We start from the raw sequence: 22,660 nt of genomic DNA on the forward strand, positions 1-22,660 counted from the left end.
TCAGTTTCAAACAAAGGGCCCCGTCTCACTCGCCCAGCTCAAAGCCTGCAACTGTTCAACCAATAGTTACCATCAGGGGACGACACGGCCGGGGTGGGGGTGGGGGTGGGGGCATTAGCTATTAACCTGAACCTGCCCTTTCACCCATTCCTATTCCGGGTGGCAGAGTCCTCCCCAGATGCTCACCCAACATTTAACGGCCCATCAAGAAAAAGCATGAGTCCAGCAAAATAAACAAGTCCTCTCTTAGCAGGTAAATTTAGACACATTTTGTTCAGTAATATTTCACTCCAACTGGCACAAAGAGGAAAAAAAAATGTAAGGCCTTTATTTAAACCTATTTAGCAAGACAAAGTCTCAGAAAACAGATTTAGATTTCAGAAGATTTAGAAACTCTGCTTAGATTTCAAGAGGTACTGTATCAACAAAAGCCGATTCTGAGTTGTCAACGTAAGGAAGCTGTTTGTCATTCCAGAAATAGACCTTAGAAAGTAACTAGCTTGGTGCTAAGTAGAGAGGAGCAGGGCAAGCTTGGTTACACCCTGCTTCCTGAAGCACCCACCCACCCTGACTCAACTGCTGTACAAGCTGGGAGCTATTTTCAAACAACGCTTTCAAAATGCTGTTCAGAACAAGTTCCTACTGTATAAGCACAGGGGACTATATTCAATAGCCTGTGATCAACCATAACGGAAAGGAATATGAAAAAGAATGTATAACTGAATCATTTTGCTGTACAGAAATTAACACATTGTAAATCACCTATATACCTCAATAAAATAATTTTTTTTTAAAATGCTATTCAGAGTTGAACTCTGTAGTTCTGTGTAATCAGAAGATGCCATTCCACAACACAGCGACTCCAGGTATCTTAAATAAATTTTGCTGGGAAAACAATTACACTTTGAGTACCAAAGTGAGAACCCTATTATCAGTTTAGTAGACCATGTCCCAAAAAAGCCCTCTGGGCAGGCCTGGCAGACTGTCCACAATGTCAGGAATGTTCAGGCGGAGTGGACCGGGGTCCCGCAGTGTTTGTGCCATAAGTCGATGGCCTTGCTCACAATCGCATCCGAGCTGTCCTGGGGGATCTGTAAACAAGCAAACCAATCTCTGAAATGTGTTTCCGACTTCAGTATCTCCCTAATTTTCATTCTGGTACAAATCTCATTTCCACTGGAGTTTTCAGCATTTTTCAGAAAGCGATCGCACAGGAGGCTAGTGCCAGGATCTGTTTCATGCGCCACCTGAGGCCGCAGCAAGGAGCAGTTGTGTCATACCGCCTAGGGTCGAATCCTGCACTGCCCACTACTTGTGGACTCCTGGGCATTATCTGAGCTCCCTGGGTTCAGATCCCCGTCTCTAAAATGAGGCAAATGATAGCCGCAATTCACAGGGCTCTTTACCGGGTTACATGACATAATTCACAAAAAATACTTAGCAGTGGCCCTGGCACTGTGAGCCACTAATTATTACAACGATGACGGTTCTCTGATCCAACATACCTTCACTCAGTACTTATTTACTGGGCCACTGTTCAACTGTTAACATTGACTGATTAAAATATATAGATTTGGGGTCCGGTGAAATTCACTCACACCTAAGTCTCTTTACTTCCACCTCTTCTTGCCTGGTTAAGGGTATTCTAAGATACAAAGACGGGGAAAAACAGATTCATTTTGACCCTTTTCAACATGCTCTAAGTTTACATTTCAGCACATTAACAAATCCAACTGGGACTCTACCAGAGATAGCAACAGAAATGAAAGGACTTACAAAATCCCTCAAAACATCAGGTTTCCTTTTCCAGCAACAAAGATCAGTCACCCTAAAGTAAAGATCTCACCTCTTCCTTTTCTTGACAAACATCCTAGGGGTCACATCAGGGGATGAGACTCCAGTCCCAGGCGCATACACTCATGGAGACTTGCTGCTCAGACCACTGACCCCAAAGGACTGCACTACAATCCACAGACCAACTTGAAACTTCCAGGGGAAAATTGTTTCTTATGATGTAAAAGTATACTATGTCTCTGAAATAATTTAATGCAGTAGAAAAATCTGGCTTGCTAAACTGACTTCCCTTCTAGATTCAAAATTAAAACAAAACAAAGTACACTTACATTTTCCAGAAACTTTGTTATCTTCTCTGCACCGTTCAGTGCCATTACTTTTATTTTAAAGGTTAAGAGAATTTCCACAGCTACAAAAACTAGTATCTTACAGGATCCACTTATGACTTTATCCCAAACCCTGCAAAATAAAGATATAATCAAATTATGAGTTTGCCGTTTATGTTTATCTAAACAGCTCAAATTTCAAAATTAAATCAAATTACATTTTCTTTTAAGTACCATCGTCCCTCAGTATCCCCAGGGAATTGGTTCCAGGACTCACTTGCTGTGGATACCAAGATCCGTGGAGGCTCAAGTCCCTTGTGTAAAATGAGGTGGTACAGTCAGCCTTCTATATCTGCAGATTCCACATCCAAGGATTCAACCAACCACAAATTATAAACACAGCACAGGATCAGCTGAATCTGCAGATGCGCATCTGCGGATACAGAGGGCTGAGTTCGTGAGCTTCAGAGAAGAGCTACGAAGAAATCATCACCAAGGAAAACAACACAGATCAGCCGTTTGAAATCTATTTCAGACACAATCAGCAGTGGAAGGAAAGAAGGAACCATGGCTAGAAAGTATCAGTATTTGCTCCGCTAGGAACTGACCAGTATGCCAATTCCCTAATGTTTCGAAACTGACATTTTCGGGCAGGAAAGTCCTAAACCAAAGCTTAGATTTTACTAACATTTTGTAATGTTCATATAATCATTACATGGTAAGGAACAACAAAAGCAGCAAATGAAATGATAAATTCGATTTCATTTTCCAGTGGTTTAAATTCCTTAATTAAGGAGCCAACTGGAGCCAACTGAATATACTCTAAAATAACTATTCTGATAACTCCTATAAACTCTTACAGTTGGTATTATTCTATACATGCCAAATGCATTGTCTTGTAATGTCCTCTACATTTACCTTTCTCCTCAACGGCAAAGCTGTGGATGGGGTGATCCAGGACACCGAAATGCCCGTAACACGTCTGAAGTTGATGGAAGAGCTGAGTTTGAGTCTCAAGTCTCTCACTGCCTTCAGCTACTTTAGAAATACACATTTTCTCTAGGACCTGCTCCATTTCTGGAAAAGCCCACATATACTCCTAGAGACTATTTCACACGGGAATATTGAACAGCATCGAACACATTGAGGGCCTTCAATTTCTCTAACTGTATGTTGTAACATTTTTAATATTTATATTAATGAGATATTTCCAATGTTTCTAACTTTATATATAATAAGCAGAATCGTGTGTTGTTATGTTAGCTGCTGGAGAAGTCAGCATCAAATTATTGTATTGTTCTAAAGCAAATTCATATTCCAAGATGATCACGTTAAAAAAAAAAAAAGAACACAGGATTTTTCTGCCTCTGAGCCTGCAGTCCGTATTTGAAAGAAATACTTGCCTCTGTAAGCTGGATTCAGGCAAGCAGCCGGCGAAACATCTCTTGAACCAGAGATCATAGGGAAGTTTGGACACTGCAGAACTCGTCTTCAGATGACTCAGCAGTCGGCTATCTTCCAGGTTCAAGTATTGTTCAAAAGCCTTTGGCTAATGATTAAACAGGAAGAGATTACTCAGTTCCTGTGACATAATGTTACCTGATCTTACAGCCTGTGATGGAAAAGTTTACATGCTGAACGCAGGAAATGCTAGAAGACAAAGCTTCAGGCGCGTTTAAGTCACTGGTGAAGCAGCAGTTTCCCAGGTCAGAACTAACCAGAGGAACCAAGCGTCCAGGACTAAGGGGTTTCCTGGGACAGTCCCAGGCTAAAAGGAACCGTTAGTCACCCTAGTTAGTCCCAATTGTGCTAGCCAGATTCGACAACCTAAGACAAAAGTCCAAACCAAAACTCAGTTGCTCTGGGGAGCTAAGAAAGGCCCGCATTCTGGCTGCTCTAGGGCAGCAGGTTATACGTTCAGGGAAAGGACAAGGGCTAAGACCCAAGAAACAGAGCGGGACTAAAGCGGGGACAGGGAACTAGGAAGAATGGAGATGAAAAGGCCCAGCAGTCACTGATGCCACCTACGCTGACCCACGTGGAGCACACTCTGCACTTGGCAGCTACAACAGGGGTAGCTCTGTCCCCAGCAAGATGTGCACAAGAATTCCGGAGAGGTACAGGAATAACACAGGGGGACAATGCTCCAGGGTTCCGTCTGGCAGCCTCTCCCATGTACGGTTACACAGCAGCCAGCACTAGAAGACTGGGGTGGGAGCTAACAAAGCCGGCTCCCAGACGGGTCTGCTGTATTTACAGGGTTCTCTGGCAAAGCACGGATCCTACGGTCAAACCCTCAAGTCTGTACTCTCTATCCAGAAGGGCACAACCAGATCCCATATCACCTGGCCAAATGCAATTTTTTTTTCTTAACTAAATATCTGCACCACTGTACTTCTGCCAAAGAGGCAATTCATAACCTTTACAATGTCCACCGTAGCCAGACACTGCTACATATATAGGGAAGGGAGTAAAAAGCAAGATAGCTTTATTACAGTGTGTTATAGTTAGCTCTTTGCCGCTCTCTCAACCAGGTTGGAAGCTCCTTGAAGGCAGAGATGCTATGATGGGAATAAGCAGAGACGATGGGTACATCCAGGTGGGAATCCTAACCTATAAACTTAAGAAGCCAGAAAGAGTTTCCCAGGACAGCTGACGTTTCAGCTGGCCCACGAAGAAGGGATGGGACTTGGCCAGACAAAGAGGGCCACACATTGATATCTGGTCCAGCTTAAAGGATAAATATCCCTAAATAAAGAGAGCTTCTAAAAAAGGAAAAGGCCAAAACCTCTATAGGAAAACAATGCACATGGCTCTAACCCATATGAAAAGACGCTCAACCTGGCTATAATAAAAGAAATGCAACCTGAAACTATAGTAAGGTATCCTTTCTCACCGATCATGCTGGCAAGAACACATACCAGGTTGGCGAGGCTATAGGGAAACTGGTGTTCTCATCTGTTGATCATGAGTACGCAAAAGGGTATGAGCTCTACAAAGAGGAATTTGAAAAAAACCTAGCTGAGTAACATATGCCTTTACCCCTTGATCTAGGTCAATTCATTTCTAGGAAATCTATCCCCCACATATACTGGCAAATATACAAAAAGATACATGCACAAAGCTATTCGCCTGTTAAAACAGCAAGAGACTGGAAACATCTCAATTAGCCAACAATAGAGGATGGGTTGAATAAACTAGGATGGAGTGGTATGCAGCTGTGAAAAGGAATAAGGAATGTCTCTATATACTGCTCATGGCATAATCCCCATATATTAGGTTAAAAAAATATATATATTAGGTTAAAAAAAATAAAGCAGGGTGAAGAAAAACGTGCATCAGATGCTACTGCTAAATCTAAGAGGGTGAATATAAATACATATCCACGCGTGCTTTTTTTTCGTTTTAGTGGAAGATGACATTTATGCTGCCTGAAAGTTTTAGGACACAGCAAATGGTAGAAATGGTAGATGTGATGATTTTATTTATATTTTACTGTAAAACATTTAGGTTATTTCCAATATTTCCATGACTCTCATAGACTTACTTTTAAGGAAATAAAGCATACCTCAACAGATGGCAAAACCTGGCAAGAGATTTAACCACCTTGAGAGGAATTTATATTAAACTTAAGAAGAGGCTGCTAATAGTGTTCATTAAAAGAAAAAAACCCTCTCTTTAGGACAGCTTTTAAAAATTATATCAATGGCAAGGAAAGAAAACTCACTTACTTTAATGACTAAACACAGTTAAGACTGAGATGGCTTAAAGGCAGTCTGATGTGAAGAGAACAACAGAGACCTTCCATGTCACACCACTGAAGCTGGCCTCTACTCTCCTTGGCAATCAGAGGCCTCATCAAAGAGAATTTCCAAAAGCTTGTATGGAGAGGAAAGCTGTGATGTAATCCTATAGATCAGAACACTACAACATAAAGGCATCATCACCAGAAATATTCTTTTCTTTGGATGTCAAAAGCCCGTCACCGTCTATCATGTGCACATTTCCTCAGGATTATGAAACAACCTATGCTCTGTGATAACACATTTGGTAAAACCACAAAAATTTGAAAAGATGACAGGCAAGATTTTAGAAACTAACAAAAAGCTAGGCAGAAGAGATCTAGTATACAACAATAAAAAATTTTAAGCAGGACTAAACAAGGTTTAACTAAAGACAACTTTTTTTAAAACTTGACTTTAAAAGTTTAAGTCACACACACAAAAAAAGTTTAAGTCACTTGATGGCGAAATCAAATAGCAACACAAAGGAAATTTAGCTTTTCTTACACATTCTGAACCTTAAAAAAAATTTGCAACTATAAAAAACCTATGTGCTAGGCACTATAATGTACATGCGAAAATAAACCCCCTTTTCTGAAGATGGGGAAATTAAGGTTCAGGGGACATAGGGACATTAAGTATCTTGCCGATTCTAAAATGCATTTCTTTAAAAAAAAAAAAAGCTCAAGGCATTTTTGAAAAAGAACAAGAAGAGGGAAATTTCCCTACCAGCTATGAAAATATGCTAGGAAGTTAAGGTAAGTCATGGTACTGGCCAGGAAACAGACAAATACCTTGATAGAAAAAAAAAAAAGGAGCCCAGAAAGAGATAAATATATATATAAACCTAGTACATTATAAAGAGGGCGTTACAAATCTGTGAAGAAAAGAATGAACTGACCAACAGCGTAAGTGGTAGTTCTACTGCTTATTAACTGTGTGGCCTTGGACAAGTTACTTAACTGCTCCGTGCTTCAGTGTCTTCATCTGTAAAAACAGATGTGTTAAGATGAAATAATTTATCAGCAAAGCAAATTTAGTCTTGCTTGGCATGAATCATGTTCTCAAACCGTTGACCAGAGCGAGGAGGAAGAGGGCGGTGGGGTGCTGGCTGAAGCCGTGCTGCAGTTATAACCACAAAAGAAACAGTCACGTCTGCGTCTGATGCCAGTCACAAAGGTAAGTCCTTCGCCAATTCAAGAACTAAATTTTTAAATGTTCAAAATATTTTTAAAAGTTAGAAGCGTTTTAAAAACTCGTTTTTAAATCTTGGGATTAGAAAGGGCTTTCTAACTGAGATACAAAACAGCAAAAGAAATACCGATAAATCCAATGGTATCAAACCTTTACATCTTTATACAACAGGGAGAAATATTTTCAGAAAAAATATTTAACTTATTTAACAAAGAATATCCAGCATCCAGCATATAGCAATAACTCTCACGAAAAAAAAAGGAAAGACGGAAACAAAATAGAAAGGTAGACAAATATGATGACCAATAAACATACCCAAAGCTGCTTAACTTCACTCAAAAATGAGGCAATGGAAATTAAAATGGGCTACCATTTCACTATCAGATTGGAAAAATTTTAAGAGAGTGATACTATCAAGTACTGGCAATGAGGTGGAAAACAGGAAATCTCATAAACTGTTGGGGGAAGCAAAACTGGTACAACTTCTGGGTAAGTAACCTGGTAGTTAACAAATTTAAGTATGTCTCTTGCAATTGAGCATCTGTTGTATAGGTAACCCACCCTAGACACACGCACACATACACACATGGGAACACATCACGTACACGGAGTGGGACTGTCAGCATGGAGCCTTTACATTAAATTGGGGCAAATTCTTAACAGAAAATACTATGAGAATTTTTTAAAGTGGTTCTAAATGAGCGACTCTCAATCCTAGCCTCATTTCAGAATCACTTGGAGTTTTAAAAAAGTAGAATTCTGGGGCCTCACCCCTCTGAAGATTCGGATTTCATTGGTTTGGTCATTTTTAAGAGCTCACAGGTGGTACTAATAGGAAGTCAGAACTGAAAACTACCTATGTGTATTGACATGGAAAAGCTCCCAGACATTAATCTTTAAAAAGAATTGTAGGGCCGTATGAACAGTATGATAATACTTACATCTTAAAATTATATATATATATGTTATATACATATACACACACACGTGTTCATGGGAATGCACTCGCAACCTCATCCATTCCAATGCACATAGAATAGTCTAGACAAATACACACCAAGCCGATGACAATGCCCACGTCTTAGAAAGTGGGGGAGGGGAGGCGCTGGTGCAGGTCTGTGACGACACTGGATTCATTTGGATTACTTAATACTTCGAGAATGTATCTGTTACTTATGTTATTAAAAATAATGAATTTTTAAACAAACTATCAAAATGCTACCGCATTTACTCCAATAATAAGAAAAGCGAATCACAGTATGGTTCGCACCTCTTGATTTAATCAGGCAGCTAACATTTCATTTCCATACGCTCCAATGCCATGCTTTTATTGAAATTAAGTGAATTAAATTTCAAAATTCTAAAATCAAATTGTACTTAATGCAAGTACATAAAAACACTCCTGTTCAGTGCCCTGGGAAACGGAGGGCCGAAGAGTCTCGCCGACCACCCTAACGGACACAGCAGGGACGGATCTCCAGGGCTTGGCTGACCTGTGTCCCGCACCTGACCCTGCGTCCTGTACACGATTACTGCTTTCTACAGAATTTCCAAGTGAAACAATTCAATGACTTAAGAGAAAAGACTCATTTTTATAAAATGAGGGGAAACACTGGGCAGAGAGAATGGCAAAGGACCCCTGGCTTGTGCTGATGACAGATTCCCAAGTCAGAGTGTACAGACCACCGGCTGCCTTCCTCACAGAGTCCCGACTCTAATGTGAGATCACAGTGTGCCCAGCTAAAACGAACCGACCACATTTCCCAGGCTCCACTGCAAACTGGGGTGGCCTAGTGACACAGCCCTGCCCGCCAACAGTCATGCAGAAGGCAAGTCTGTTAAAGGGGGACAAGCTGGCCTGGCTTGTCACTTCTCCTCCTTTACTTTCATCTTTGCTTTTCCCTTCCTGCCTAGAACAGGGACGTCATGGCTGTCACTCCAGCATCTGTCATGGGATCACGAGGGGAAGGATCACACCTAAGAAGGCTAGTACAGGAGGACACGAGCCTGGGTTCCTGGCCATACAATGGCTGTGGCACCAGCCCTGGGCTGCCTCCCCTCCAGACTTCTGCTTACATGAGAGAAGACAAAGCCTCTGTTACTTGGGCTTCCCATTCTACACAGCCAAACTTAAACCTTAGTACAGACGGGTAATTCTAGCTAAAGTCAGGGGATTCTGGACCAAGATAAGGAATACCATAGAGCGGGGGGTGGGCAAGCTACAGCCTGCAGAGGCCAAATCCGGCCACAACCATGCTTGTATGTATTTTGTGTGACAACAGCAGAGCTGTGTGCTTGCACCAGAGACATACACACCCAGCCCACCAAGCTGGAAATATTTACCATCTGGCCTTTTACAGAAGGTATCTGCTGATTCCCACCACAGAGGGTCCACGCATAATTGTAGCAGCACCATTTCCTGAGGACCCCCATCACCATTGCTCACGCCCACCCCAAAATAGCCATAACATCATCCCTCACCAGCTGGGGTAGAAAATCCCGGTACTTGTTATTCAGTTGGTTCACAAAGCATCGGGTGAGCCAGTAACAGTCAATGCTATCTTCCACCATCTCTTCCATGGCTTTAGCAATGGCAAGAAATACTTCATCTTCTGGCTCCTGCAAGATTAATAATAACTCTCAAGAGGGAGGTAGAAGAGAGAAATACAGAATTCTTTAATAATAATGAAGGCTTGCTCCCTAGATTCTGAAGGACCTGCAATGAATCAAAGTGGAACCAAAAGCTCACAGTCCCTCACTAAAAAGATGACCAAGGGGAGATGAGGAGTAACCAGAGGAATCCGAGTCAGCGCTGCTTCTGAACACTCAGCTTTCAAGCTGAACGTTCAGAGATTTTCCAACTTCTAACATTAAGGCCAAAGAGTCAACACAAACCCTAAGCAAGGGCTGACTCTACACCCAAGAGTATTCTCTGCGCTGGAGGAGAATTCCTTTCAAACAGAAGTGATCAACAGCAAACAACTGGAGACCTTGTCAATAATTTGCAAACATTAAATGACCCCAAAAGGATTAATAAGCATTTTATTTCAAAGCATTCATACATAGCTTTAAATTTTTGTTCTATCTTTAAGCACCTAAAAACCTAGAAATGACCCTAGAGTCAGAATTTTAGGACTTTGAAGAATGGCATTTCTCAAACCCTGTGTCAATACTCAGAGCATGAAAGCAAACCCTCAAGTAAGTTTTGAAAGAAATCTCATAAAAACTGGAATCCACTTGAAAAACCTGCTTTCTAACACCATATCTTACACCAAAAGCTTTACATTTTCATCTAGGATTTAACAGCTGAAGGGTTTTAAACATTGAAAAGAAACTAAAAAGTTTCCTTCTACTCCCCTAAGAAGTCCCAAGTTAAAACCAAAATACCTATTTTAACAGAAGTATTGCATTTTAGGCCTCCTATCCACTTATGAACATTCTACAAAATGTCAAGAACAGCAGAAAGTCTCCTTTCGTGGACTCCCACCCGGCCCTGGCGCTGTGCTGGGTGCTCCTGAACCTGGCATCTCAGCGCTGCTCCCAGTTACTCTGAGACACAGCCAAGAGGACGAGCGCCCTCCAGCTGAAGGCAGCTTCTATGTGCCCAGCCCTGTGCCGAGCACTGTCACACAAGTCTCATTAAAAGATAAGGAAAATACAGCTTCTAGGGCTTGGTGACCAAGGAGGCTTGAGCCCAGAACAAAACTTGGACAGCACGTCAGCCTGAGGCCACGGTACAGGTGCCTGGACCTCAAGCCTGGAAAGCTGAACAGGGAGGAGGTGGAAACGATAACCTACCATCTAGATCTCTCGAGCTAATGGATAATCTAACCTAACTTCATATACAGTTTAGGAACTTGTGTAGTACTATCAGCTAACTGCATTCTGCCGATGGGAAATAAAATTTAAAGTTTGAGGGTTCCAACTATTTTCAGGAATGTTCTCTCTTGATAAACTTCATCAAAGTGGACGACCTCAGATTTGCCCATGGGGCCCAAAGCAGCCTCAAGAACAAAGCGCAAGTCGAAGTCCAAACTGCCGTGCTGGCACACTGCCATCTCCAACAGCCACCAAAAAATCACAGAACAGCACAGTTTGCAGGCAAATCCCTCTTCCGAACAATTCACGGTTTTAGCCAAAAGTTAAAATGCTTAGAGTGAACTGCAAGTTGTTTTAAAATAGCCAAAGCCCGAGAGCTACAGTCATTACTTTGCCTGCCCTCCTCCACTCCCCCTCTCTTCCCTTTATAAACAATAAGCAGCCCAAGAAACTAGAGTGAGCGGTTTGTCAAAGGTGAAGTCTATAAAGCAGGCTGGAGCCTGTGGGCCTGAGGCCAAGGAGGGGTCAGGGCCAAGGAGGCAGCCAGTGACTACAAGGCCTGTGCGGCCTGCAGGCCAGGGCCAGAGAGGTGGCCGCCGTGTTGGTCACAGACAGAGGAACGAGCAAAGAAATAAATACAAATAAGAAGAGGCTTCCATTAGCCTCACTGTCACTGCCAGAGAAGGAAGTTGCAAATATAAAAAGGGTGAGGGCTAAAATGAACTTGTGATATTAGAAAGGGATTGGCACTTCTGGCATTAACTCAGGGTCTTCAATATAGAAATAAATAGATATATAAACATATAGGTGTGTGTATATTTCCTAGCTGTCTGCCGAGAGGGCCTAGAGGCAATGACACACCAGGGACAATGAATATACCTAGCACCCTGTTCTTGGTTTCTAACTATAGTACTCCAAAAAAAAAAAAAAAAGCCTGATTCCAAGCCTGGGGTAGGGAAAGTATAAAATGAGCCTGGAATATCTTTTTGTGCCAGAAAGTAAGAAAGTGCTCAAAATGATGGGAGCTTGTCAAAAAGACACAGAAGTCACAGGGCTTCCCTGGTGGCACAGTGGTTGAGAGCCCGCCTGCCGATGCAGGGGACATGGGTTCGTGCCCCGGTCCGGGAAGATCCCACGTGCTGCGGAGCGGCTGGGCCCGTGAGCCATGGCCGCTGAGCCTGCACGTCCGGAGCCTGTGCTCCGCAATGGGAGAGGCCACAACAGTGGGAGGCCCGCGTACTGCAAAAAAATAAAAAATAAATAAAATAAAAGACAAAGAAGTCAGCTTGAAGGGGCTCCCGCTGGCTAAATATGGGACAATTTTAACATCAAAATAATGGTAGTAATGAATTATAGGCCATTGAATAAAAGAGGAATCTATAAATTCATACTGATATACATAAATGAGGGAGAAGGGAAAACTCTTCCTTACAGAAAAGTCAACGAATAAATGCAGAAGGAACGAAGGAGTTAGGAGATCACCATTCGGCAATGAGCACAGTAAAAATTGTGTCAGGCCAGAGTCAGTGGATTGATAATTACATAGTTTCAAAGTACCTCCCCACAAGTTACTTATTAATTACAAAGGGAAAACAGCAACCTCACCTTGAAGAAACCTGGCAGACACCACCTTAACCAAGTGATCAAAGTTAGCAGCAAGAGTAATAAGTATCATATTTCTGTGGAATTCCTGCCAGAAACGCATAACTAGATTTTAAGCATGAGTAAACACACAAACCCAAACTGAGAAATGTTCTACTGGCCAGTACTCTTCAAAACTGTCAGTCATGAAAGACAGAGGAAGACTGAGGGACTGTTCCAGATTAAAGGCAACTAAGACATGGTAAACGTAATGCATGATCCCAGATTGGATCCTGGACCAGAAAAAGAACATCGGTGGGACAGTCAGTAAAATTTCAATAACACCTACAGATTAGTTCATGGTATTGTATCACTGCTAATTTTCTGGTTTTGATAAGTAACCAGAGTATAATTAAGATGTAACATCTGAGGATGCTAGGTGAAGGTATATGGGAACACTTAACTCTTTATGCAACTTTTTTCTACTATCTTAAAATGAAGAATTAAAACAGAAAAAAAAATTTTTAAATCGTCAACAAATGGTAAAACTAGTAGTTGAAAGTTTGATAAGTTCTGAACCACAACTTTTATTGTTTAGATAAAGGGCATTATTGGGACAATCGGTCAGACGGGAATGGAGTCTGAAGATTAGATGTTAATACTGTATGAATGTCAACTTCTTGGTGTTGATGACCGAACTATGGTCACCTAGGGGAGTGTTCTCATCTTTAGCAAGTATACACTGCAGGAATCTGAAGGAACGGGATGCCGCGTCTACGTCTTATTCTCAACTGGTTTGGGAAAAAAAATATGTATACATATATAGGAAAAATAACAAGGCAAACATGGTAAAATGTTAATGACTAGGGAACCGGGATAGAGGGTATATGGGATTTCTTGATAGTATTCTTGCAACTTTTCTGTAACTTTGAAATTACTTCAAAACAAAATTTTAAAACATCAGAGAGATTGGGTCAAAATGTACAGGGCTATGAATGTCTGGGAAAGATGTGTTGCTTTCATTCTACAAAGAGGAGCCATTGAAAGTTCCTAAGGTGAAACATAACGCAAACAAAGGCTGGCAGACGGAGCAGGTCTAAAGCTGAACCAAGGGTCAGACAAAAGCACCACTGACCAGTGCAAAGGAGGGGCTTCGAGGCAACTTCCCAGACTCCAGCCGATGCATGTAGAGATAGACTTCAACCTGAGGTGTGGCATCACTGATAAAGCGAATGACTTCCAGGGCGTGAAGGACATCAGAGTACTGCTCCTTGCGATACATCATCACCTGGGCATGGGACTCATGGTGTGGAGGCAAGATGCCTATAGAGACCCGGGGCAGGGGGAAAAAAAAAGAGGGCAAAATACTGAGGCACCAATCCAAATTCCTCTTCTATGAAAGAGAATCCTGTGCGAAGCTGCCTACCACAATTAGACTAGAACTCACACAAATATTTAGTTACCGTATAGATTATCTTTTAGAAATTCACACTATAAATCAAATTTTAAATACTATTCATATTCGAATGGCAATTACATCATTGATATTAAAGAGAAATGAAACATCATAAAGCCTTTGAATAAATGTGCCACATAAATTCAAGATAAATCACACCAATTACAATAATGATGTCATTCAAGTTTACGGCTGTCAGCCTCGGGCCACCCTTAGCTGCTAAAGGCCTATCTCCAGTTGCTGTGCTTGGCCCCTAATATGGAATTGTTCCCATCCCCCAACCTCCACAATTCATATGTTGAAGCCCTAACCCCCAATGTGACTCTATTTGGCAACAGGGCCTTTAGGAGGTAATTAAGGTTAAAAGAAGTCATAAGGTGGGGCCCTAATCCAACAGGGCTAGTGCCCTTGTAAGAAAAGGAAGAGCCACCAGAGCTGGTGTGGTTTCTCTCTCTGCCGTGTGAGGACACAGCAAACCAGGAGGTGATACTCCACCAGGAACAAAATCGGCCAGCACCTCGATCTTGGACTTCCCAGCCTCCAGAACTGTGAGGATATAAATTGTTATTTAAGCCACCCAGTCTGTGGTATTTTGTTAAGGGAGTTGTAGCTGACAACACAGCCCCCTTCATCTTAGAACCACCACCAAGTTGTCAAATCCTTTTCTTCCCCAACAACTAAAACTTGCTCAAAGTCCTAAAGTCTCTTTAGAAGGAAAAGAAATCTCTAATTTTCACTACCAAAGTGACCTTATATTACATTTCAATGCCATTTTATGCTCATTAATATATTTAAACATGATGTCTACTCATTAGACTTTGGGGCAAGAACCACATTTTTTTAAATACAAACAAATGGCATGGAGAAAACACACTGGATCGAGCACTGGATGGGCCTTCAGTCAACTAGTCCCAGAGGTGTTAACACCAAGATGCTCACAAATGTCTCTCCGGGGACTTGTTTCCTTATCTTCCAGAGGCAGGAAATGGGATGGGTAAGCATTTCACCAAATGTTCTCGCCAGAACATGACCCCCAAGGGTCTTCATGAGAAAAACAGTACCAGAGTCAAATAGATTTGGGGAGTGGTGACGATGAAATTAAGGCTTTAAGTTTTGCTGTAAAGAAAAACATCTTCCTTTATTTACCCCAGCCTCATTAAACTTCATGAAACTATCGTAGCCCAAGCTCCAGAGTCAAAGTTCCTGGGTCTGAAGTCTAGCTCTACAGTTAACCAGCAGGGTGACCCTCAGCAACTTACTTGATCTTCCTGTGCCTTAGCTTCTCCATCTGAAGAATGGGAAGAATAATACCCATCTCACACAACTGGAATGCTGACTAAACAAATTAACATACATAAAACACTAAAAGTACATGGCACACACTAAGCTAGTGTAAGTGTTATTAGCTAGTACACTTGACCATGGCTCTCTCTTTGGTGCAAACTACCACAGATCCAGTATTCTAAAGAACATTCTGGGAAACGTAACTTGGATGAGCTCTGAAGACTAACACGGTGGGAGGTTAATGTTGGAACCAAACTCCCAACATAGCGTGGCAGCTCTAAATCTCGAGTGCCTTTTTAAAAAATTAATTAATTTTTGGCTGCCTTGGGTCTTCATTGCTGTGCGTGGGCTTTCTCTAGTTGTGGTGAGCGAGGTCTACTCTTCATTGTGGTGGGCGGGCTTCTCATTGCAGTGGCTTCTCGTTGCAGAGCACGGGCTCTAGGCACACGGGCTTCAGAAGCTGTGGCACACGGGCTCAGCAGTTGTGGCGCATGGGCTTAGTTGCCCTGAAGCATGTGGGATCTTCCCAGACCAGGGCTCAAACCCGTGTCCCCTGCATTGGCAGGCAGATTCTTAACCACTGCGCCACCAGGGAAGTCCCTCGAGTGCCTTTAATGGCAAAAACAAGGGAGACTCACCTGATAAAGCAAGCCACGAAGAAGAGAGGTGATGGACAGCCTGACAGGCCTTGGCGCTCAGCTGCAAAGGACAAGTGTCCATCTCATACTAACCCACTGGCATTATCAGTTAATAAGACACACAGTCTTTCTCAGCAGATATAAATATGATCGACATTCCCACCTAAAAGGCACCCCTGGAAGGCATTTACTTTGATGGGCACTGGAAACACTAAGATTTTTTAAATGCTCAGGGAACAACTGAGGTCGTTTTCACACACTCTCTATATTTTAACCGCACGGTGACCTATTAGAAAAGTAAGTGTACAAAGGCTGGCAAGAGAAACAACAAAAAAGGCCAAGCACAGTGCTTTCTAGCACGGCTTGCATGCCCTCGCTGGCTCCACATTACACAATCAGATTCGGGACTCCAGATTTTTCAGGTCCTGAAAATATAGTACATCTTGGAAAGAAAACAAGGTCTAGAAATCTAGCCTAACTTCAGATGGGCTCTACAAACCTGAGCTCAAATCCTAGCTCTGCCACTCACAGGCTATAAGGCCTCAGGCAAGTTATTTCGCTTCAGTCTTTTTCCCATCGGTAAAATTGCAACATTGATACCTGCCTCACAAGGGAATTCTAGGATTATCCTAACTTCTGTTTTTTTTTTAAGAAAGAAAAGGAGGGTAGTAATGGATGGGTATTTTCTACATCAGCAGGTTCAGCAATAATAGAAAAAAAAAAATCCTTAGCTCAAAAGGCATACTACCAGTCACTCGGGGCACCTAATACACGTTTTCTTCCACAGAAACTGAGCGAGACTGTTTTTCCTTCTCCTTCAGCCACTCTTCACTGTAAGTTATTCATTTGTGCTTCTAGGAAGTAAAAACTCTTCAATTCCTTTTTTGATTCTGACAGCACTCCTTAGGAAGTTATACCTCTACAGCTGGGAGTCACAGACTAACACATCAAGAGCTAAATCCTAGGAGTTAATTTAGCTCAACATCCTCATTTTACAGATGAAAGAAAAAAAGGAAAAAAAAAAAAAAGAGGTCTACTGGCATCTTCTGGAAGGTTACTAAGCTGACAGTAAAGCCCAGACCAGTTCGCCTTTCTCCCGGCCCAGTGCTCTTCCCACACCTTGTCTCAGGAAGGTGCATCACTGTCTCTCTGCTAATGTCACCTGACGCTCAAGAGTGACACACAGTGGACTGCCTCTGAAGGTCACCTTCTTCCAGGCTTCCAAAGTGAGTGGTGATTCAGGTTCCCGAGGTTAGACCCAGTACCCAGTAAAAGGCCTAAAGAAATCCTTTTTCTGACTGATAAGATGCCAATGATCCCATCATTCAATATTTTTGAAGATAAAGTTTCCAAATCTTGGAAATCATACCTAGAAGCACCTTCCAGACCAATGCACGGTACATGGATGGGAGCGGGAACCTCTGACTAAAAGTACAGAGTTTCTCAATATCTAGAGGAAGAAAAAGAAAAAACAAAAAAGATTAGATGCTTTTCATGCTGATCACAATAGGTAAAGATGCATTTCATGTCTGAAAACCAAAAGTATAGTAAGACATCTCTTCAGAGGCAGGCTGCTATATAATCAGCAAATCTAGGAAAGGTAACAGTAGACTGACTTCCAGCCCAGGTGTTCCAACTAGCTATGTATTTTTTTTTCCAACTAGCTATTTAAAAACAATTCGTGTTTCACGGTGTAGGAGATGCATTTTGCATATATTACTACATTCACTATAACATCAGCAGTAGTTACTATTTATAGAACTTATTTCATTTATCCACATCGCAAGCCTGTTGGGTAGGTATTGTTTCAAAGATGCAGAAACTGAAGCTCAGAGCAGTTTGTGACTTTAAGTTTACATCGCCGGTGAGTGGCACAGTCAACCTGCAAATCCCCACATTCACCAGTAAGCCACATGCAACCATCTTGGGCCTCAATTTCCCTACTTGTCAAGTGAGAATTAGAATACTTAAAATACAGACTGCCTAGTGAGGATCAAAGGTCAGGTGGGAAATGTTTTTGAAACTTTAAAACACTCTGTGCATTTAAACTACTGTTTTTAACTACGGCTCAGTTTATTCTACTTTAGCAATAGAACAGACCTTATTATGACTGGCTTAGAATAAAAATGTCAATATATAATGCAGTTTCAGTATTTCCATAAAAGAAAATCATGGCAAGAGTTGCTGCAGATTTACCCAGAAGCTATGATGACACCTCTGAAAATTGAGAAAAGAAAATACATGGGTCTAATAAGAGAAAAAAATATTACTGACTACTAAAGAGGTCTTTCAAAAAGGTCTGGCTCTGACTCAGTGAAATATAAACTTGAAAAATCCTTAACTTCTCCCAAAATATACCATTCTGCTGCCATCCTATCATTAAAAAAATACGGCAGGTAACCAATACCTCTGGACATCTTTAAAGGTAACACTGAATTTCAGAAGATCTGGAAATGACTGAGAACCAATAAGGTAAATTTAACTTATCAAACTCACCCAGACAGTCATCTTTTAGGAGAATTTCTAATGATTTCTTTTCTTCAACTCCACGAAACCCCACTTTTTCATAATATACTGAACGGAAGTTTCTCTGGGAGTCCTCAGTCATGTTTCATTCTTGGAGAGACAGAATAGGGAGCAGAAAAAAGTGAGCCTAAAAACAAATGAAGAATTGATGAAAAATTGAATGATTTTCTCCAACTTTTCCATGAATCTGATACACTATGATAAATGGCCTGCCCTTGCATAGGACTCAGTATTAAACCTTCCCTTTTACACACCCTAACATCACCTCACCTTTGCACCTTGGCCAAAAACCAAGATATAAAACAAAAGTCCTCTGAGCAGCTGTAACAGATGGCACAAGGTTCATGCCTTAGCACTCCTATTAGGAGAGAACCTAGCACAATGGTATATTCTGCAGCTGTTACACACGTTCAAAGAAAAAAGTTACTGAAATAGGAAGACAGACAAAATGTCATGCAAAAGGGATTACCAAATATACATGATGACTGTTTAAAAAAATTTTTTTTAATTAAGAGTATTCCGAAATGTTAACAATGGTTATCTTTAAGGCAGGATTCCAGATGATTTTAATTTTCTTTCTTTGGCTTAGCTGTCTTTTCTAAAATGGGCATTTTGTAAAACAAAAAACTAAGTTATAAAGAGTAAAACAAAACCCCACAAACCCAAGTTCCTCACTTAGTTTTCCTTTAAACACAATTCTATCAAATGTAATTGTCAATTCAAAACCCACAACAGATTAAACATTAAATTATAAACCAGAAGAGGGGCAGGAATGTAGCCGGTTGACAAGTGATATCACAGAGTTGGAGACAAAATAATGACTTAGAATCTGGCATCAGAACTCAAAAAGTTCGCTGGTCTCTCTGGTTCTTTCACAATAACCTTCAGCAGGACTGAAGGCAAGTCGTCAGGAAAAGGTCAAATTAGGTCTGTGTTTTAAGAACAGAATGGATGTAATGCATTTTCCAAAAAATATACCACTGCCTGCCCCAAACGCTTAAAGCGTCGGTGCAGAGTATAACCCTCAGGTTTTAGAAATTCCAAGATGTCCCCAGGGGCTAGGGGAGGGCTGAGTTCTAGACAGCCAAGGTGTTCCTTATTGACAAGATCCTCACTGAGACGATTCGGGCACAGGAAAGAATAGAATTCGTTTAGATTGAGGAATTCTACAGGGTACCGAGCTCTTAGGACCAAACGTTTTTTAAAAGCAGGATTCCAAAGCATTAAAACACTAAATAAGGTGGGATTTATTTAAAAGCAGCATCCAAACAGCTGCAAGGCGATTCGGTGGCTGCCACCTAAGGACACCATCCTCTGACTGCAATGCAACAGCAAACGCGTCCTCCGGGAGGAAATAAAGTAAGTTTCCTTGCTGCCCAGCAGCGCCCACCTGATGGGAAAAGTAAACACACCCTGATCCAAGACCCCAGGTCCCACTCTCCCTATTATGCTTCACCTCTAGTAGTGGAAACCACACTCGGGTTCTGACTAACTGCTCCAGGGAGGCAGCGGAAACCTGACCCGGTGCGCTGACCTGCCGACCGCCCAGGGCCCGCCGGGCGGAGGGAGACAGCTGAACACCCGGGCCCAGGAGATAATACCCGGCAGCCGCGGCGTCCGCCGGACGTGACGTCAGCTCCGCTCCACGGGGCGGTGCCGAGAGTGCGCGTGCGCCGAGAGCCTGCGCGGAAGCTCCACCCCCCACGCCGTGGGGTTGGAGACTCTCCAACCCAGACACGTGAAGTAACGGGATGCAAGTCAATCTAGCATCCCAAGCTCCCTGCCCATTTCCCGCACCCGTCTCCCTGCTCCCTCTACTCATTCCTGGTCTGGAGAATCTCGCGACTACCTTACTCCCGCTGTCCCGGGCGGCGAGTGCCCGGGATGCTCTCCCCAACCCTACCCTGGAGGTGATCGCAGACCCCAGGATGGTACTCCTTAATCTGTCTGCGGTGGCAGACCCCTGCTTTGTTTTTATTTCCTTTTTCCTGGTATGTGGAAATAAATGACCAACCAAATGAGAGGTGTAAAGCAACTTATTGAGAATTTGCTATACGAGAGAGTCAGCCCCACTATCACTTCTATTTGGGCAGAAACTCAAAGGCAGGCAGAGGAGGGGAAAGGTTGATAGTGGAAAAAAAGGGAAGGTTTCAGGTGTGCCCTCGTGGGAGGCTGTTGGCATGGGGAAGCTGCAGGTAGAGGAAAAGCCGGGTGTCCTATGTGATCCGTTAGCCATATCTGGCTTTCTCTGGCTGGTCCTAAATTGAAAAGCAGGGATACAAATTAGGGAAGCTGTAAGATACCAATCAAGTCCAGGCCAGTTGCTACAGTAGTTATTGTTCCACTTCCTGGGTTGTTTCTACAGCTAGCAGTCAGGCTGGCTTCTTAGGCTGGTTTTTGTGGATAAGGGGTTGTTTTTCTAGGCAGGTTGTGGGTCCGTTCTATTTTCATATATGGTCGACTACTGTCTGTATATTCAGCCTCTCAGTTAAAACACTATAAATTCTTTGAAAACTGAAGTTTAAAAACAAGATATACAAGCCCCAAGTTTTTAGACTCAGCAGACAAAATTACTCTTTAAAATAGCTATTAAAGTTTATAAACACTTTCTCTGCTTACCTTGTCACAGACCAGCACTGGTCTCAGGGACAGCCCTCCAAGCAGCACCAGATGAGTGGGTTTTTAAACCACTTGGGTTTGCGAGGAACTGTTACCGAGCCAGGTTTGTTTTGTCCAATGCATAGCAAGCCAAACGCTGAGACACCAAGGTTTGCAGCAAAGAGAGGGAGAACCGTCTCAAAGCGGCTTCCCTGAAAGAGGCTTGGGATACTTATGGGCTAAAAAAGAAGCAGGAAGATCAGAGTCATGGGAAAGGTGATTGGGAAAAGGTGTGGGAAGGTCATTCTGCACAGGTGTAACTAAGCTACAGGCCTTCGCACGTTCACAAGATCACCAAGCAGAAACTCACGCATGCCCAGTTGGAGGGTCGGTGGTCCCATCTAGTCTTAACCAGCTCAGCTCAAACTAGACACAGCTGATTCCAAGTTCCTGCAAAACAACTCGGGCAAACATCTTACTGTTACCGAAAGCGAGTCCCTGTGCCCAACGCACAGCCAGCCCAGCAATACAGAAATGTCAGAGTTTGAAGCAGAGAAAGGTTTATTGCAGGGCCAAGCAAGGAGACAGGTGGTTTAAAAACCCCTTTTACAGGAAAGATGAGGGAGGGCTGTGGTTAGTTGTTGAAAACTTCTTGGAGTCCGATCCTTTGTTCTTGCAGCTGTCCATGTAGATCAGGTCATGGTCAGGTCACAATGTTCCTGTAAACCTCCATCAAAACAAATGTTATTCTCTGTTCTACAACTTTTCATCTAAAGGTGTAATACTCCTAAAGGTAACAAATCCCGTAAGCAAAGTAACATCAGTACCTCTCATTTTACTTGGTCAAAGTCCTAAGGCTCAACTTTCGTCCTCTGAGGCCCAGGTCCTAAGAAGAGGGGGTCGCTGTGTGGGCCGGGTACCCTGGCCGGGTGCATTCGTCCAGCACCCGGGTGTGGGTCCTCTGACCTTCACCCAGACTCGGCTGAAGAGGCAGGTCTCAGCCGGCAGCGCCTTCAGGGCCGGGTCCCCAGACCCAGCCCCGCCGTCATCACTGAGGGAGCCAGGCACCCAGCACCCAGCCGGCCCTCAGGCCCCCCAAACAGAGTTGGGTCCCACAGACTGTGACCCAGGGTGACCGCCACCACCAGGACCACTGCGATGCTGACCACCGGCAGAGCAGGACCACTGACAGTCATGCACTAAGGCCTCGGCCTTGCACTGATGGCTGCGCACCGCCCCATCCCCGTTACTTTATAGCTTAGGCCACGGGCCACCTGGAGGACATGCAGCCTTAAAACGACCTTGATGAGTAAAGGCAGGTGAAATGGATTTGACCCATGGTCTCAGTACCACCTAAAGAGAAGTCAGTTCAGTGATGGGAGCGGCTTCCCTAAGAGCCCAAATGTGTACAGAGCAGACCACACAGGGGCCAAGCTCTAGAGAGACTCTTAGAAATCAACAACACCAAAGTCAGTCCAGTTACGGTGTCAGTAGGTTTGGGGTGTAACGGCTACACGGAACTTTAAAAAAGAAATGCGTGATGATTGAAGGCAAACACCTGTGCTTCTCTACCCGACCCGCAAACACCATCTTTAGCTCTTCAGCACTGGGGCTCTAAGCCTTGCTCAGGCAGTGTTTCTTCACATTAGCAAGTAGAGTTTT

The 22,660-nt window shown here is 42.9% G+C and overlaps 1 protein-coding gene across 6 annotated transcripts in view; it reads right to left on the reverse strand.

Moving 5' to 3' along the window:
• Positions 1 to 302: 302 nt before the first annotated feature.
• The window catches only part of TBC1D7 (TBC1 domain family member 7), a 141,780-nt gene continuing 119,422 nt past the window's right edge, over positions 303 to 22,660 (reverse strand). Inside the window, exons 1-8 of one of the 6 annotated variants that reach the window (XM_019945004.3) lie at positions 19,935 to 20,025; positions 18,371 to 18,527; positions 17,244 to 17,324; positions 13,632 to 13,819; positions 9,578 to 9,715; positions 3,524 to 3,669; positions 2,124 to 2,253; positions 303 to 1,091 (exon numbers count right to left, since the gene is read on the reverse strand). In XM_019945004.3, coding sequence (XP_019800563.1) covers positions 1,005 to 1,091; positions 2,124 to 2,253; positions 3,524 to 3,669; positions 9,578 to 9,715; positions 13,632 to 13,819; positions 17,244 to 17,324; positions 18,371 to 18,482 — 882 coding nt within the window. In that variant the 5' untranslated portion in view covers positions 18,483 to 18,527; positions 19,935 to 20,025 and the 3' untranslated portion in view covers positions 303 to 1,004. Of the gene's footprint in view, positions 1,092 to 2,123; positions 2,254 to 2,397; positions 2,554 to 3,523; positions 3,670 to 9,577; positions 9,716 to 13,631; positions 13,820 to 17,243; positions 17,325 to 18,370; positions 18,528 to 19,856; positions 20,026 to 22,660 lie in introns of those variants that run through there. The other 5 variants (XM_004326668.4, XM_019945003.3, XR_002178295.3 and 2 more) reach the window with 5 other exon arrangements.

This window comes from Tursiops truncatus, chromosome 10 (assembly GCF_011762595.2).
Source record: "Tursiops truncatus isolate mTurTru1 chromosome 10, mTurTru1.mat.Y, whole genome shotgun sequence".
NCBI lineage: Eukaryota > Metazoa > Chordata > Mammalia > Artiodactyla > Delphinidae > Tursiops > Tursiops truncatus.